Source organism: Girardinichthys multiradiatus, chromosome 10 (genome assembly GCF_021462225.1).
Source record: "Girardinichthys multiradiatus isolate DD_20200921_A chromosome 10, DD_fGirMul_XY1, whole genome shotgun sequence".
NCBI lineage: Eukaryota > Metazoa > Chordata > Actinopteri > Cyprinodontiformes > Goodeidae > Girardinichthys > Girardinichthys multiradiatus.
Genome location: NC_061803.1, coordinates 37962647 through 37977182, shown reverse-complemented (window position 1 = coordinate 37977182; position 14536 = coordinate 37962647). Strand labels below are relative to the sequence as shown.

Below are 14536 nucleotides of genomic sequence, written 5' to 3'. Positions count from 1 at the left end.
AAGTTACATCAGAGCTGCTGAAGGTCAACGTTGCAAAACCAGAGTTTGGATGTTCTCCATGGGCTCTCTGATCAACCGCATGTAACTGCACTGGTGTGTTTAGGGACAATCGCCGATCCAAACAAGTGAGATTCTGCCACACAGTAAGTGTCCAGAATATCTGTGACTGGACTGGTCAGAATTTCCTCCAACGGAATGCAGAGAAGACGGCATTGTTTTGGTCATTAAAATACATAACTATCAAAACTAACTTGGACATCATGGAGTTAAACCAGAGAGCATGCCAAAAACCTAGATGTTATCATGGACTCGGACCTTTACATTAAGTCTGTCAGTAAATCAGCAACTAGCACATTAAAAACGTTGCCAAAATAGTTCCATGTCAAACAGGATGTAGAAAAACTGCTGTATGCTTTATTGTAATGGTGTCTTTACTGGTTTCCATTAAAAATCTATCAGGGAACTGCAGCTCATCCAAACTGCTGCTGCTGATGGTCCTGCCAACACCAGGAAAATGATCACATTACAAATCGCTGGCTCTGTTTGTCAAAGGATAGAAGCACCCAGTTCACTAGTGCTTCTATTTAACCCACTGGAACCTTGTTTTCTTGTGGCTATGTCTACTAATGTTTGCCTGGTTTGTATGTTAAACTTATTTCCTTCAGTTACTGTTCACTATTAATCACTGGTTCCTATTTATTGCTTTGGGTTTTCTGTCCTGATGTTTTTGAAGGTCTACCTGGATGTCTTTTTTTTTTTTTTTTTATAAAATTCAGATATTTGTTGAACTTTCAATGTTTAGAGAAGCTGACTGAGAACACCATCAACTTCTGCCGGAATCTGTGTTGATGGAGCTTCTTTAAGGAGGTTAGAATCACTCTTTAGGCCATGCTGCCAGTATTAGTTTCCAATTGCCAATTACAGGTTGATTCCATGACTCAATTTTTCCTGTCATTCTTCCAGGTCAGACCTTCTGTTAATCTTGATGGTTCTCTAGAGTCTTCAACACAAACAGAATTAAAAGCTTGAACCTCATCAATCTGTGTTTAATGAATGCATTTCCGTTTCGGAATTAATTTACTGAAATAAATTTACTTTTTGATTATTATTAGGAACTTTAGGAACCCGTTCCTAACCAATCAGACCAACAAAATTTCTCAAATCTCCAGTAATCTTTAGATTTATAAACCTGATACTGCAGAATGTTTGCAGAAGTAAGTCAACACACAAACACACCTTCACTACTCTGCTCAGATTCATCCAGGAGCACTAAATCACCTTTCATGAACCCAGAAAAATGGGATGTCCTTCTAGAAATCCAGCATGTTTCAATATTAAAGAGTCATTCAGACTTCAAGATGAAAGCTTTAATTATTTCTCCCACAGCACATGTAACACATGAGAGGCAGAGTTTACAGGAACATGACATCTTCACCCACTGACCCGCAGTTGGAAACATCATTTTGGCTTCTAGTATTTTGTGCAGAGGTAGCCTGGTGCCTTGTTGCTAGGTAGAAATACAGATGGTGGTTTTTGTTAGCAGAGTGGCTGAAGAAAGAATCATATCTGTAGGATGATCATCACTGTATGTAACAGGGTTTATAATGCATCGAAGAGGAAAAACTTCATGGCGACAGGCCTACACTGATGGCATGTTTATTAAACCTCAAGTTACTTTTAGAATTAAACAGCCTCCAAGATCAGACAGACAAGGAATACTTTTTCTTCCACATCATGTTCTAACTTTAATGGATAGCTCAGACTTTATAAAGTAGGTTTCTATTAGGAGATTATGAGCATCCAATATCTTACCTGTAGCAGTTGAAATCAATGTGTTTAGTAGCTTTTAAACCACAGGTCTATGTCAGAACCCATCTAATGCAAACATCACAAGAGTTTAAATCAGCGATTCTCAATCTGACTGTAACCCGTCCTCCCAAAAGGGAAGCGGAAGAGAGCTTTGAGGGGTGTACCTGTTTTTGCAAAGGTTTACCACATCTTTCCATCTGAATCAAAGAAGTCAGAGGTGACCCCTGAAATGTCACCAGTCAGATCTGCATCATGATATGGGAAAGGAATTCATTGACTGGAAAACTTTCTCCTTTCCTGATCGACTACAAATAAAAAACAAGAAAACTGATTAACTCACCCATTTTCAGGTAGCTTTAAAGAGAAAAAAGTTTTAGACTGTCAAAAATTAAAGTTTGATAAGCTCAGACTGACCAACTTTAGCTTTCACTGAGTTTTAAAATAGTTTTTTTAATGTGTCCTGTCTAGCAGAGTAGCTCAGAATTGTTGTCTGAGTGTCAAGAAGAAGCCCAACAGATTTACTTTCACAAGTGGAGCATTACGGCTAACGCTTTAATGCTCAGCTCGAGATATATATATATATATATAAAATACTTTATTAGAAACTGCTTTGGAATCATTTCAAATGCAATGGACACAGAGATGGAAACGAGAAGAAAAAAACAAGCAAGAAAGAGAGAGGTGGGGCAAAAAGGAAAGAGGGAGAGGAGAAAAGAATAGAGAAAGAATAAGAAGAATACAAGATAACACCCTAGAAGAAATTGTTTTAAGATGGAGGAAATCTACTTTTGTTTCTCTGACAGAATATACCAAGACTGCAGGTAAGATAATGACTCACAATAATCTTTCAATAGAACCCCAACACATAGAAGACGGAAGATAAAATCACCTGTCATTAGATGAGATGCATGTTGCAGTGAGTCAGACCTGACTAAAGGTATGGGTTCTACTGTAACATAGCTCTATTCAAGGATAAGTTCATATTACCAGTATGACCCATTTCATCTTTTAGGGACTGAAAACATTTGTTGCAGATTTTATATCTTGGCTGTAAAGACATGTCGACACACTGAACTGACAGAGCGCCACAAATTTAAAACATAATTCATAAATTTTTACATCAACATTGTAAAATCAAACAACAGCTGGTAAACATGAAGGCAGACACAAGAGCAGAAATATACAAGATAAAGATATTAGGCTGAGTTTATAAAAGCATTGATTCAAAGTGTTCAGTGAGCTCATTTATAACATCTCATTTCTAGTGAATGTATGAAACACATTCACTCACTCATTAAAGTACCCTAAACATGACCTTCATTTTCATATCAACAAAATCATTTCATTCAACTAAAAACTTCAAATACTGAAAGGTGTTTACCATAAAGCGAGAATTTGGCCAAATCAGCTCTTTGCATTAAAATTGTTCTCTGTGTGAATCATTTCATAGATATTTCTTCTCATCTAGAAAGACATCAGACATCCCAACCCCAGTCAACATGAAAAACATCTGATCTGGCTGCACAAGAATCTACAGATCAGAACATTTTCTCAGAATTTGATAGTTCAGTCAGTTCTGGCTGAAAAAACAGATCTGTTACCCACAGTCTAAATTGGGTCAATAAACCACAAGAAAGAGAATTAAATGGTGACTTTGTTACCCTAATGGTTCCTAATGACTCATAATTTATTTTCCAAAGCATTCATGACCAAGCAAAAATAATCTTGCGTATACTTGCATCTTCTCATGTTGTTGCTGTAAGCTGAGAAAGCAGAGACAAACGTAACCAGTACCTGGATCCTCAGTGTCCCTTCTTTGGGTCTTCAGCTTCCCCTCGTTAACACTGGTGCTGGTTAAAGGCTTGCATTGGAGACACACATCAGGTGATTAATTACTGTAACATTTAGCCAAACAAATATGTACCAAACATCTTTCCATGTGGACCACATTTTGCAGTTCAATCATGTCCTCACAGACATGACTTAAGCTCAGGAGCTATAATGTTTTTGGAGCCAGAAATGTTCTGGACACCTGTGTGCTGGGATGGTTCCAGGTGAGCGCTGCTTAATCCAACCATGAGGCAACTCCTGCAGGACATAAATTCAGTTTTTGTGCCCAGATTTAAACTTTGGACACCACTGAGTATCTGGATACAGAAGGCAATGGACTGTCTTAAACCTGCAGGACAGGATGAGACACAAGGACAGCAAACATAAAGTGTTGGTTTTGTTCACATTGCATTAGAAGTAAAGTAGTCAGCATGGATGTGTATCCGTTACTACCATGATCCAAGTTGTGTTCATCTCTCAGGTAAACTGCAGCATAGTCCTGATAAAACATTTCTCACATTTAATCAGACTAAACTTCTGCTGTTTTAGGTCAGGATTACCACAATATGCATACAACATGACGCTGCCACTTCCGTACATCATACTTGGGATGGTGTTCTCAGGCTTCAAGCTTTCTCCTTTTTCCTCGAAATGTAATGATGGTCTTTATGGCAAAACACCATCGGAGTCCAAAATTGAGGTTCTGAGTCCATTTGCAAACCGTAATCTGGAGTACTGGCTTCTTCCTATGGGGTAAGAACGCTGTCAAAAACAATGTGTATGTAAAGATGGAAATGTGTGCATATTAGTCAATAGTTGTGCATAAGTACAATCCAAAAGAGGTATTGTATATTTTCTCTATAAGAATACAAAATAAAATGTTACAGCTTCAAGAAATTACAAACAAAAAGTTCAAGTTTACAGTTGTGATTTATTCTTTATGAATACAATATGCTATAACAGTTTGTGAATACGATTTCTGTTCTTTGAGAATACGAATTTACATCAGCGACTTGGTGTCACGTGATCTCAGGCTCAGAATATTGTGGGTGGAGTTATACAATGATATACAGTAGATGGCACTATGCACCTCTGAATTTGTTGCGAACCGCCAGCAGAAGAAGAGAAGAAGAAGCAGCAGCACTAGTGCCAAGATGACGGACCAAGAGCATATATTAACGACATTAAGACATATATAAACTTTTTAACATTACCTGGCTTTGTACCGTAGTTTCTTGGTCCGTTCTTTTGGCGCTAGTGCTGCTGCTTCTTCTTCTGCTCTTCTGCTGGGTTCGCAACAAATTCAAAGGTGCATACTGCCACCTACTGTACATCATTGTATAACTCCACCCACTATATTCTGAGCCTGAGATCACGTGACACCAAGTCGCTGTTGTAAATTCGTATTCTCAAAGAAAAGAAATCGTATTCATAAACTGTTACAGCATATTGTATTCATAAAGAATAAACCACAACTGTAAACTTGAACTTTGTGTTTGTATTTTCTTGAAGCTGTAACATTTTATTTTGTATTCTTATAGAGAAAATATACAATACCTCTTTTTGATTTTACTTATGCACAACTATTGACTAATATGCACACATTTCCATCTTTACATACACATTGTTTTTGACAGCGTTCTTACCCCATATCTTCCTCTCTGAGTGCTCTTTTAGCCCATATTGAGTTTCACTCTGGATTATGACTGTCTGATAGCTGGACATTCCTATGCTGTTTATACGTGCGTATAAGTGTTAGAGCAGATGAACGTGGAACCTCCAAGTATCTGGACATTGGACCCAAGGATAAACCAGACTGATAGAGGTCCTGATATCTGGGCAGATTTCTCTGGATTTTTCCATGATCTCACAGAAGGAAGCAGAGTGTCTGAGGTGTTGCCTTAAAATACATCCCCAGGAGGGGCTCCATTTAACTCAGATATTGTGAATTACCCAATCAGAAGTTTACAAAGTCATGACATCATCATCAGGGCTTTCTTGTGCTGTTTACAGAAACAGTAACCTTAGTGAATGGAGACATCTGAACTTAATGAAAGTAATAGTCTCTCATTATTCAAGCACACAGAAATAATTTAGCTACTTCTAACCGACCTAAAACCAGAGAGCTTAGTCCCATTTAATGTTAGAAAGGTTTTATGACTTCTTGTACAGAAGTAACATCTGTTTTGAACTGCATATGTCACACAACAGATGGAATATAGAAGCACCACAGCATTTTTCACTGTCATTTCCTTAAATACTGCATTTAATGATGGCAAGGACATTAACACTATATTCACTGCAGTCAGTCTTGCTGATTAGGTGACAGAAACCTCCGTTACCCAATCAGTACCTTAAACTCTTCATTGTCAGCTGATGAGAGAGAGGCTTGTTGTTTACCTTGTGGGATCTTCAGCCAGCGAAAAGCCCCCTACTATGCTGACCACATTTCTTCTGTTCTGAAAGCCTCCATAACTCAGAGTAACCTTGTGAAATACATGCATAGAAATGATAAAATAGATGAAAAAGTACATGCACTGGCTACTTTATTAGGTACACCTGTGCTAAAGAGGCAGATATGTGCAGCAACAATACTCAGGTATAAATTAGGACTGTATACTGACATCTTGGTTCAGGACGTACCTCTGATTTAAAGACACAGTTTGTACATTTTACACACCAATTAAAAGAAACAAATTATACATATATAGATTTTTTACTTTATTCAACAGAATACATTTTCTGACAATAATCTGTTATTATGAGTATGTTCTAATAATTCAAGAAGTGGGCAGAACAGAACCGAACAGAAGCGACAGAACTGGTTGAATAAACTGAACTGAATTCAACTTTTCAACCAAATAAGTTCTAAACTGAGTGAGTGGCCGGAACTGAACTGATTCGGTTTGACTTTGTCAATTATTAAAGGATAAGCAAGTAAGGAAAATGAATGTAATAACATTGAAACAGGTTGGAAATGGTCAGTGTTTAAATCACCACTGATGTTCACATTTAGATGAGTAACTAAGCATAGAGCGCTCACCAATGCTGCCCCCTCTGTGTCACCGCATTTCTTTTCCCTCTGCTTGTTATAAAAAGATGCATACCTGAATAAAAGTAAATGGAAAATGAAGCTAAATTTCCGCTTTCCATCCTGCCTGTCTCCTCTTCTGTTGACTCTGTCTTCCTCTTCAGTCTCACAATGCTATTTTGGTCCTTCAAGCATCAAATAAATGCTAATATGTTGCTGTTACAGTTCCCTTTGCTTTTTCCCATAGTCACACACTTGTTCAGGATGTTTCTAGTCAGAAAGGCCCCTATTGAACTACTATGTGTTGTAAATAATAATAATAATAAGCAGAGAAAAAAAATACAACCTGTTGATGGTAAATTTATAATCTAGTCTGGAGAAAAGTTTTATTCATTTAGGAGATGACATTGGTGAGGGAGATGCCATTATAGCCCAAGTCCCCATCCTCCGTTAAAGCTAGATATTTGTTCACCCTGCTATGAAAGCCGTCAGTACATGATCAATGAAGACAACATGAACCTTTTTGGTAACTGTTCTCCATAAAGCAGCATCGCATGGTAGACTTGTAGACTTCACCATGTAGACTTCAGCAATTGCAGGTGTCTTCAGGTTGGGTTGTGCAGCTAACATTAGCCTCCTCTAAACCCAGGTCAGCTTGCATCTTCCATGACTACTTTGTTCTGATTTTCCTTCACCAACAATTTGTCCTCTATTGAACTCTGGTATGTCACCCATAATGTTGTGTGCATTTCAATATTTTGAGCAAAACTGTACTCTTACCCTGCTAATTGAACCTTCACACTTTGCTCTTACTGGTGCAATGTGCAATCAATGAAGACTAGCTACCAGGCTGGTCCAATTTAGCCATGAAACCTCCCACACTAAAATGACAGGTGTTTCAGTTTCATTGTCCAACCCCTGTATATACACAATTGACTTTACAATAGAATATAATGTAAGATCAGTCCAAGTATGCATGGTGTTGTTCTGGAACTCTGATTGTCAAGGGTTCATCAGAGAAACAGCCTGGGGGCAGAAACTTTCTGTGTGGTGGCTGGTTTTAGCATAAAGCGCTGTGTGGCGCCACCTGAAGGTAAAAGCCTAAACAGTTTGTGTGCAGGGTGTGTGGGGTCTGGAGAGATTTTAGCTGCCCTTTTCCTGACCCTAGACCTGTATATACCTGTTTGTTGCAGTCTGGATCTGTTCTGTTGTGGATGAGCCAAACCACACTGAGATGGACGAAAGCAGGACAGACTGAATGATGGCAGTGTAGAAGATGACCAGCAGCTCCTGTGGAAGGTTGTATTTCTTAAGTTCCCTCAGGAAGTACGGTCTCTGCTGGGCCTTCTTCCAAACACTGTCTATGTGTGAAGAGCATCTCCGGTTTCAAGAAATGGTGGTTCCTAGGAACCGGAAGTGTGTAGATACAGTGTTGTTGAAGATGGTGAGGGGGGTATATGGGGGAAGTGTTCTCCGAAAGTCCACCATCATTTTCACAGTCTCTAGTGGGTTAAGTTCCAGGTGGTTCTGACCACACCAGTGTATCATCCGATCCACGTCCTGTCTGTATGCAGCCTCTGTCCTGTCACTGTCCTGGACCAGTCCAATAACAGTGGTGTCATCTGCAAATTTCAGGAGTTTTACAGACAGTCCGCTGAGGTGCAGTTCTATTTCGTATAGGTTTCGCCCTTTAAGCTTTCGCTAGTGGGTTAATCCCTCCGCGCGCAGTGGGCCTTATCCCGGTCCGTATAAATTACAGTGAAATCGGGCAATCAGCTCCCATTTTTTCTTCAGTGTCAGCAAGAGCACTGATTTTTAGAAAATGAAAAGTAAAAAGAATGGCGGGCTACATCATGGACTATGACTCTGCATACCATCTGTGAGGGCTGCCTCGGACCTGACCACTGGTCTGGCCCCATCCCCGCAGCCCACCTGCCCTTCCAGCAGATGCCTCCCTCCTGAGGAGAAACAAGGGAGGCTCTCTATCTTCTCTCCGCTAGTAGGGGAATCCCCATAGCGGACCGCTACCGTTAGACATAGCGCTAGATGCCTTTGATCGGTCTGGCCACTGTCTCGGTCTTTGTCGCTGAGGCGGGAACTGCCAGCACCCCTACTCCCCTTCTCGGAAAGAAGGGACTGAGGTAAGTGCACCAGAAGCCCACACTCAGGGCATACTGATGTCAGCAACCACACTTCTGGTGATGGACATGTATGTTAGCACGCCCATCACTATCATAGCAAAGTAGCTAGTGCTAAAGACGTCCCGGTCCCTGTGCTGCTAGGACGGCTTCCACGGATGAGACGGTGGGAAAATTGCCTCGGCATATCTCAGCCGAAGAGACCCGGTATGGCCCTGCTTCCCCGCAGTAACGTTGTACCTGTCGAGAGCGGTGGCTGTACCCCTGCAGCTAAAGGTGCCAGTCTTCACCTTCTCGCCAACATGAGGGCAGGGTCCCTCACGGGTCAGGGCTTCCTCCGGTTCCTGCACTGGAACCCAACCTGACCATGGTGTTTAGGGACAGGATGGCGCGGTACGTCGGACGATGGCCGGTGCCCCTCTTCCCCACAGTTCAGATTGCAGCCAGGCTCACTGATCGCTTCCAGCAGTGTGTATGCCAGTCAGGCTGCAGCAGTGACTAACAGCATCTTTTTCCTCACCTACGCTCATCTTAAGAAGGCTCAAGAATTAGGATCTCCCGGCAGAAGACGCAGAGGACTTCTGTAACTTTGCCGATACCATCCTGAACCTCTATGCATTTCAGCTGTGTGCTCCTCTTGCATTGCTGCTTGGCAGAACCTGCTGCAGCGTCAAATGTGGCTCCATCTCTCCGCTTCTGTAAAATAAGTTTTAAAAGAAAGCTGCTGGAGTTTGTGCCGGAGCAGCTGCAGACATTGTATGATGAGCTGGAGCAAGTCAGGAGGCATGGGGCTCCATTCCGGCCTGAAGCCCGCTCCTCCCACACCAATGGCCGCTGGCCAGACCGTTGGGTTCAGTGGCACCAGCGGAGGCAATCCACTGCTGCTGTCGTGGCTCCCTGAACTACTCTGCCCACCTGGGAAGATGTGTGTAAAATGTTAAGTGTTTTGAAATAAAACGTTAACTTTTCCTAAGAGCAAGGTTCCTGAAAGTACCAACTTAGCCAGTTCGCGTTCCTACTGTAATCTCCTCAAACTTTCTCCACACAAGGTGAGATGGGTACTTTTAAACGGACGTTTAGCAGGCGCCATGATCTCACGGTTTTCCAAGCAGCCCATTCTGCTTCTCCATCTCTCCAACCCAGACATGAGCCCACGAGCGCACCTCATGCTGCTCGTGCAGAGCCAACCTTTAAGTTTCTCCCTCCTGTTCTCCCCAAATGTCAGTGGGCGTGAACACAGATGATGTGTGGCAGGAGACCCTCTGAAATGGCGCCTCACTGATGCGGCGGCTCAGAACACACCGTTTTTCCGGTGGAGTCCAGCCACGAGGCCGAGCCTAAACTCCCTGCCGAGGCTAATCTGTAGCCCTTTTCGAGCAGAGGCCCCATGTGTTCCGAGGCAGTAATGGTGGCAGGAGCTCCAAACTGGCGCATGCTCCCTGGACAGATGGATGGACAGACTGATCAGCAGAGGTTACAGGCTGCAGTTCAGGCGACCCCATATTAATACAACTGCTTGGCGTTCGGTTACTATCTCCTCCCGCGCATGTTTTCCACATGCGTAGAGACAGCGCTACAAATGCTGTGCACAGCAGGGATGCAACTCTTATGTGGATGACCTGTTTTTCTGGCCCAGTCCAGAGAGGAAACTGGTGCAGTTTCCTCTCATCTCTGACAGTCCTGAGGTTTTTCCATAAACTGGCAAAAAAGTTCTGTTTCAACATCCTGAATGATCGTTTATCTGGGGTTGAGGTGAACTCAGCCACAATGAGAGCCCAACTCTGACTTTCACAGCCGAGAGCAGATGCGCTGTCAGCGCTTCTCCTCCGTGTCAAACCTCACAGCGTAGTGTCAGCTCTGTCACTTATGCGATTACTGGGAATGATGTCAGCGACTCACACGGTTGTTCTTCTGGGTCTGCATCATATGATACGCCTTCAGAGATGGTAAACCGCCTGTGCATAGAACTTGTGCGCCAGAAAAGGCAGATGATCTCAGTTCCTCCTTCAGTGGGGCCCGACCTCGCCCACTGGGGAAATCCCTGTTCCTGTCAGAAAGAGTTTCCCTCAGCAGACCTCGCCACGTCTCAGTGTTCACAGATGCATCCCTTTCAGGATGGGGAGGAACGTGTCAGTCTCAGGTGGTGGAAGCACTCGGGAGAGCAGCAATGGATCTGTCAGCCACACGGGGGAACGCACAATGCCAGTTGTGGTTCTCACTGAGCCCACGGGAGGATCCACCGTTAGGAGTGGACGCCTTTGCTCAGACCATGGCCAAAAAGGCTCCTTTACGCTTTTCCTCCATTTCCGCTGATCCTACGGCTCCTGGATCGAGTCCGAGAGGAACAGCTGTCAGTGATTTTCGTAACCCCCGACCGCAAAGGCGGTTTCCGAGCCTGCAGCAGCTGGTGTCAGCCCATGGCAGCCGCCATGGAGGGAGGATGCAATCCTCCAGGCGGGAGGGGCGATCAGGAGTGTCCCGGAGATAGGTCAGCGTCTCGGAGTCTGGCCGCTGAACGGGTGCGCTTAGAGAAGCTGAACCTTCCGCACAATGCAGTGCGCCCAATTTAGGGTGCACGAGCCGCTTCTACCACAGTGTCATACACATCAAAGTGGACAGCTTTTCAGCGCTGATGCACAGAGAAAGGCGTTGAGCCTATTTCATGTCCATTAGGCTGCGTGCTGTCATTCCTCCAGCAGCTGATGAACAGAAATGTAGCTTTCAGCACTATTAAAACTTATGCTGCAGTTATTTCCTCCTGTCATAAGGGTTTTGGTGACAGAACGGCCTTTAACCACCTTCTGATGAAGCGGTTTCTGCGGGGTGTACGTAGACACAGAACTGTGTCACGCCCTCTAGTCATCAGTGGGATTTAGCTCTGGTTCTACGCGCACTGGTTAAAGCTACGTTTGAGCCTTTAGATCAGGCTCCACTCCTAAATTTCTGTCCTTTAAAAGAGCCCTGCTTTTCGCTCTGACATCTGCAAAGAGAGTGAGCGATTTATCCGTGCTCTCTGTCGTTCCTTCATGTCTCAGGATACGAGCCGACGGCAGCTCAGCTGTGCTGCGTCCTAACCCTGCTTTTGCACCAAAAAGCATCACGAGCTCATTCAGATCGAGTGACAACTCTGGATGGCTTTAATCCTCCTCCGCCTAGCTCTGAAGAGGAGGCCACCTCTCATTTCCTCTGTCTGCTGGATGTCCCCTATCTGTCCAGTGCCTCTCACACTGGCTGTGTGAGGCTATTTTACAGGCTTGTATTTTCTCTGGTCTGGATCCTTCAGAGAATCTCAACGCTCATTCAACCAGAGGGATTTCATCCACCACGGCTCTGCATGGAGAGATGACAGTGGAAAACATTTGCACAGCAGCTTCCTGGTCATCCCCATGCTCATTCATGTGTTTTTGCTTGCGTGATGTGTCAAGTGATTATTATTTTGTTGTGTTTTATTATTGGGTCACCCTTTCCTGCATGCAGATGAACGGTGTCCTTCGTACTCGTCGTCTTCCACTTTATCCAGGACCGGGTCGCGGGGGCAGCAGAGTCGCCCAGATGTCCCTCTCCGTAGATACCTCCTCCAGCCCCTCTGGGTGGAGCCAAAGGTGTTCCCAGGCCAGCCGAGAGACATAGTCCCTCCAGTGTGTCCTGGGCCGTCCCCTGGGCTTCTTCCCGGTGGGATGCACCTGGAACACCTCCCGAGGCATCCGGTTATAGATGCCACCTCAACTGGCTCCTCTCGATGTGGAGGAGAAGCAGCTCTACTCTGAGCCCCTCCTGGATGGCCGAGCTCCTCACCCTATCTCTAAGGGAGTGCCCGGCCACCCTACGGAGGAAGCTCATTTCAGCCACTTGTATCCGGGATCTCGTTTTTTCGGTCATGACCCAAAGTTCATGGCCATAGGTGAGGGTAGGAACGTAGACCGACCGGTAAATCGAGAGCTTCGCCTTTCGGCTCTGCTCTCTCTTCAACACAACGGACCAGCACAGTGTCCCCATTACTGCGGCAGCCGCACCATTCCGTCTGTCGATATCCCGCTCCATTCTTCCCCCACTCGTGAACAAGACCCCGAGATACTTAAACTCCTCCACTTGAGGCAGTAACTCCCCTCCAACCTGAAGAGGACAAGCCACCCTTTTCCAGTCGAGAACCATGGCATCGGACTTGGAGGAGCTGATCCTCATCACAGCCGCTTCACACTCGGCTGCGAACCGCCACAGCGCATGCTGTAGGTCTTGGCTAGAGGGGGCCAGCTCAGGACCACGTCATCTGCAAAAAGAAGAGAAGAAATCCACTGGTCCCCAAACCAGACCCACTTCAGCCCTTGGCTGCACCTAGAAATCCTGTCCATAAAAGTTATGAACAGGACCGGTGACAAAGGGCAGCCCTGCTGGAGTCCAACATGCACCAGGAACAGGTCCGACATAGTGCCGGCAATGCGAACCAAGCTCCTGCTCTGCTTGTACAGAGACCGGGTGGCCCCTAGTAAAGGGCCCCCAATTCCATACTCCTGGAGCACCCCCACAGGGCATCACGAGGGACACAGTCGAATGCCTTCTCCAGGTCCACAAAACACATGTGGACCGGTTGGGCAAACTCCCATGAACCCTCAAGTACCCTGTAGTGGGTATAGAGCTGGTCCAGAGTTCCATGGCCTGGACGAAAACCACACTGCTCCTCCTAAAGCCGGACTTTCCTCTCCAATACCCTGGCGTAGGCCTTACCTGGGAGGCTGAGGAGTGTGATCCCCCTGTAGTGGGACCACCACCCCAGTCTGCCAGTCCAGAGGCACTGTCCCCGACCGCCACGCAATGTTGAAGAGGCGTGTCAACCATAACAGCTCCACAACATCCAGAGACTTGAGGTACTCAGGGCGGATCTCATCCACCCCCGAAGCCCTGCCACCGCGGAGCTTTTTAACCACCTCTGTGACTTCAGCCTGGGTGATGAAAGAGTCCAACCCCGAGTCCCCAGCCTCTGTTTCCACCACGGAATGCGTGATGGCAGGATTGAGGAGATTGTCGAAGTACTCCTTCCACTCGGACTCTATGTCTCCAACATCCCTCGGAATCTGGTCAAAGCTCTCCCAGAGGTGAGAGTTGAATACATCCCTGGCCAAGGGGTCCGCCAGATGTTCCCAGCAGACCCTCACTATGCGCTTGGGCCTGCCAAGTCTGTCCGGCTTTCTCCTCCTCCAGCAGATCCAACTCATCACCAGGTGGTGATCAGTGGACAGCTCAGCCCCTCTCTTCACCCGAGTGTCCAAAACATGCGGTCGAAGGTCTGACAACACGACAACAAAGTAGATCATTGACCTCCTGCCTAGGGTGTCCTGGTGCCAAGTGCACTGATGGACACCCTTATGTTTGAACATGGTGTTCAAACATAAGGGTGTCCATCAGTGCACCCTTATGTTTGAACATGGTGTTCATTATGGACAATCCGTGACTAGCACAGAAGTCCAATAACAAAACACCACTCGGATTCAGATCATGGAGGCCATTCCTCCCGATCACGCCTCTCCAGGTGTCACTTTCGTTTCCCACGTGGGTGTTGAAGTACCCCAGCAGAATAATGGAGTCCCCGGGAGGGGCACTGTCCAGCACCCCCGACAGGGACGCCAAGAAGTCTGGGTACTCTGCACTACCACTCAAATGACAGTCAGAGACCTGTCCCCAACCCGAAGGCACAGGGATGCGACCCTCTCATCCTCCGGAGGTAAATCCCAAC

The 14536-nt window shown here is 45.3% G+C and overlaps 1 protein-coding gene and 1 long non-coding RNA gene across 12 annotated transcripts in view; one reads left to right on the top strand and one right to left on the bottom strand.

Moving 5' to 3' along the window:
• Positions 1-732: 732 nt before the first annotated feature.
• On the top strand, positions 733-1035 carry LOC124875063. Its single transcript, XR_007039959.1, has 2 exons — positions 733-867; positions 964-1035. It is a non-coding gene; the product is annotated as an uncharacterized LOC124875063 (long non-coding RNA).
• A 317-nt stretch (positions 1036-1352) lies between these two features.
• rfng (RFNG O-fucosylpeptide 3-beta-N-acetylglucosaminyltransferase) overlaps positions 1353-14536 on the bottom strand; it is a 37884-nt gene continuing 24700 nt past the window's right edge. For 2 of the 11 annotated variants that reach the window (XR_007039948.1, XR_007039957.1), the window contains exons 8-10: positions 6040-6125; positions 3604-3988; positions 1353-2114 (exon numbers count right to left, since the gene is read on the bottom strand). Coding sequence is in view for 1 of the 11 variants with exons in the window: in XM_047376857.1 (XP_047232813.1) it covers positions 3913-3988; positions 6040-6125 (162 nt within the window). In the remaining 10 variants the exon portion in view is untranslated. Of the gene's footprint in view, positions 2115-2829; positions 3989-6039; positions 6126-14536 lie in introns of those variants that run through there. The other 9 variants (XR_007039952.1, XR_007039950.1, XR_007039951.1 and 6 more) reach the window with 9 other exon arrangements.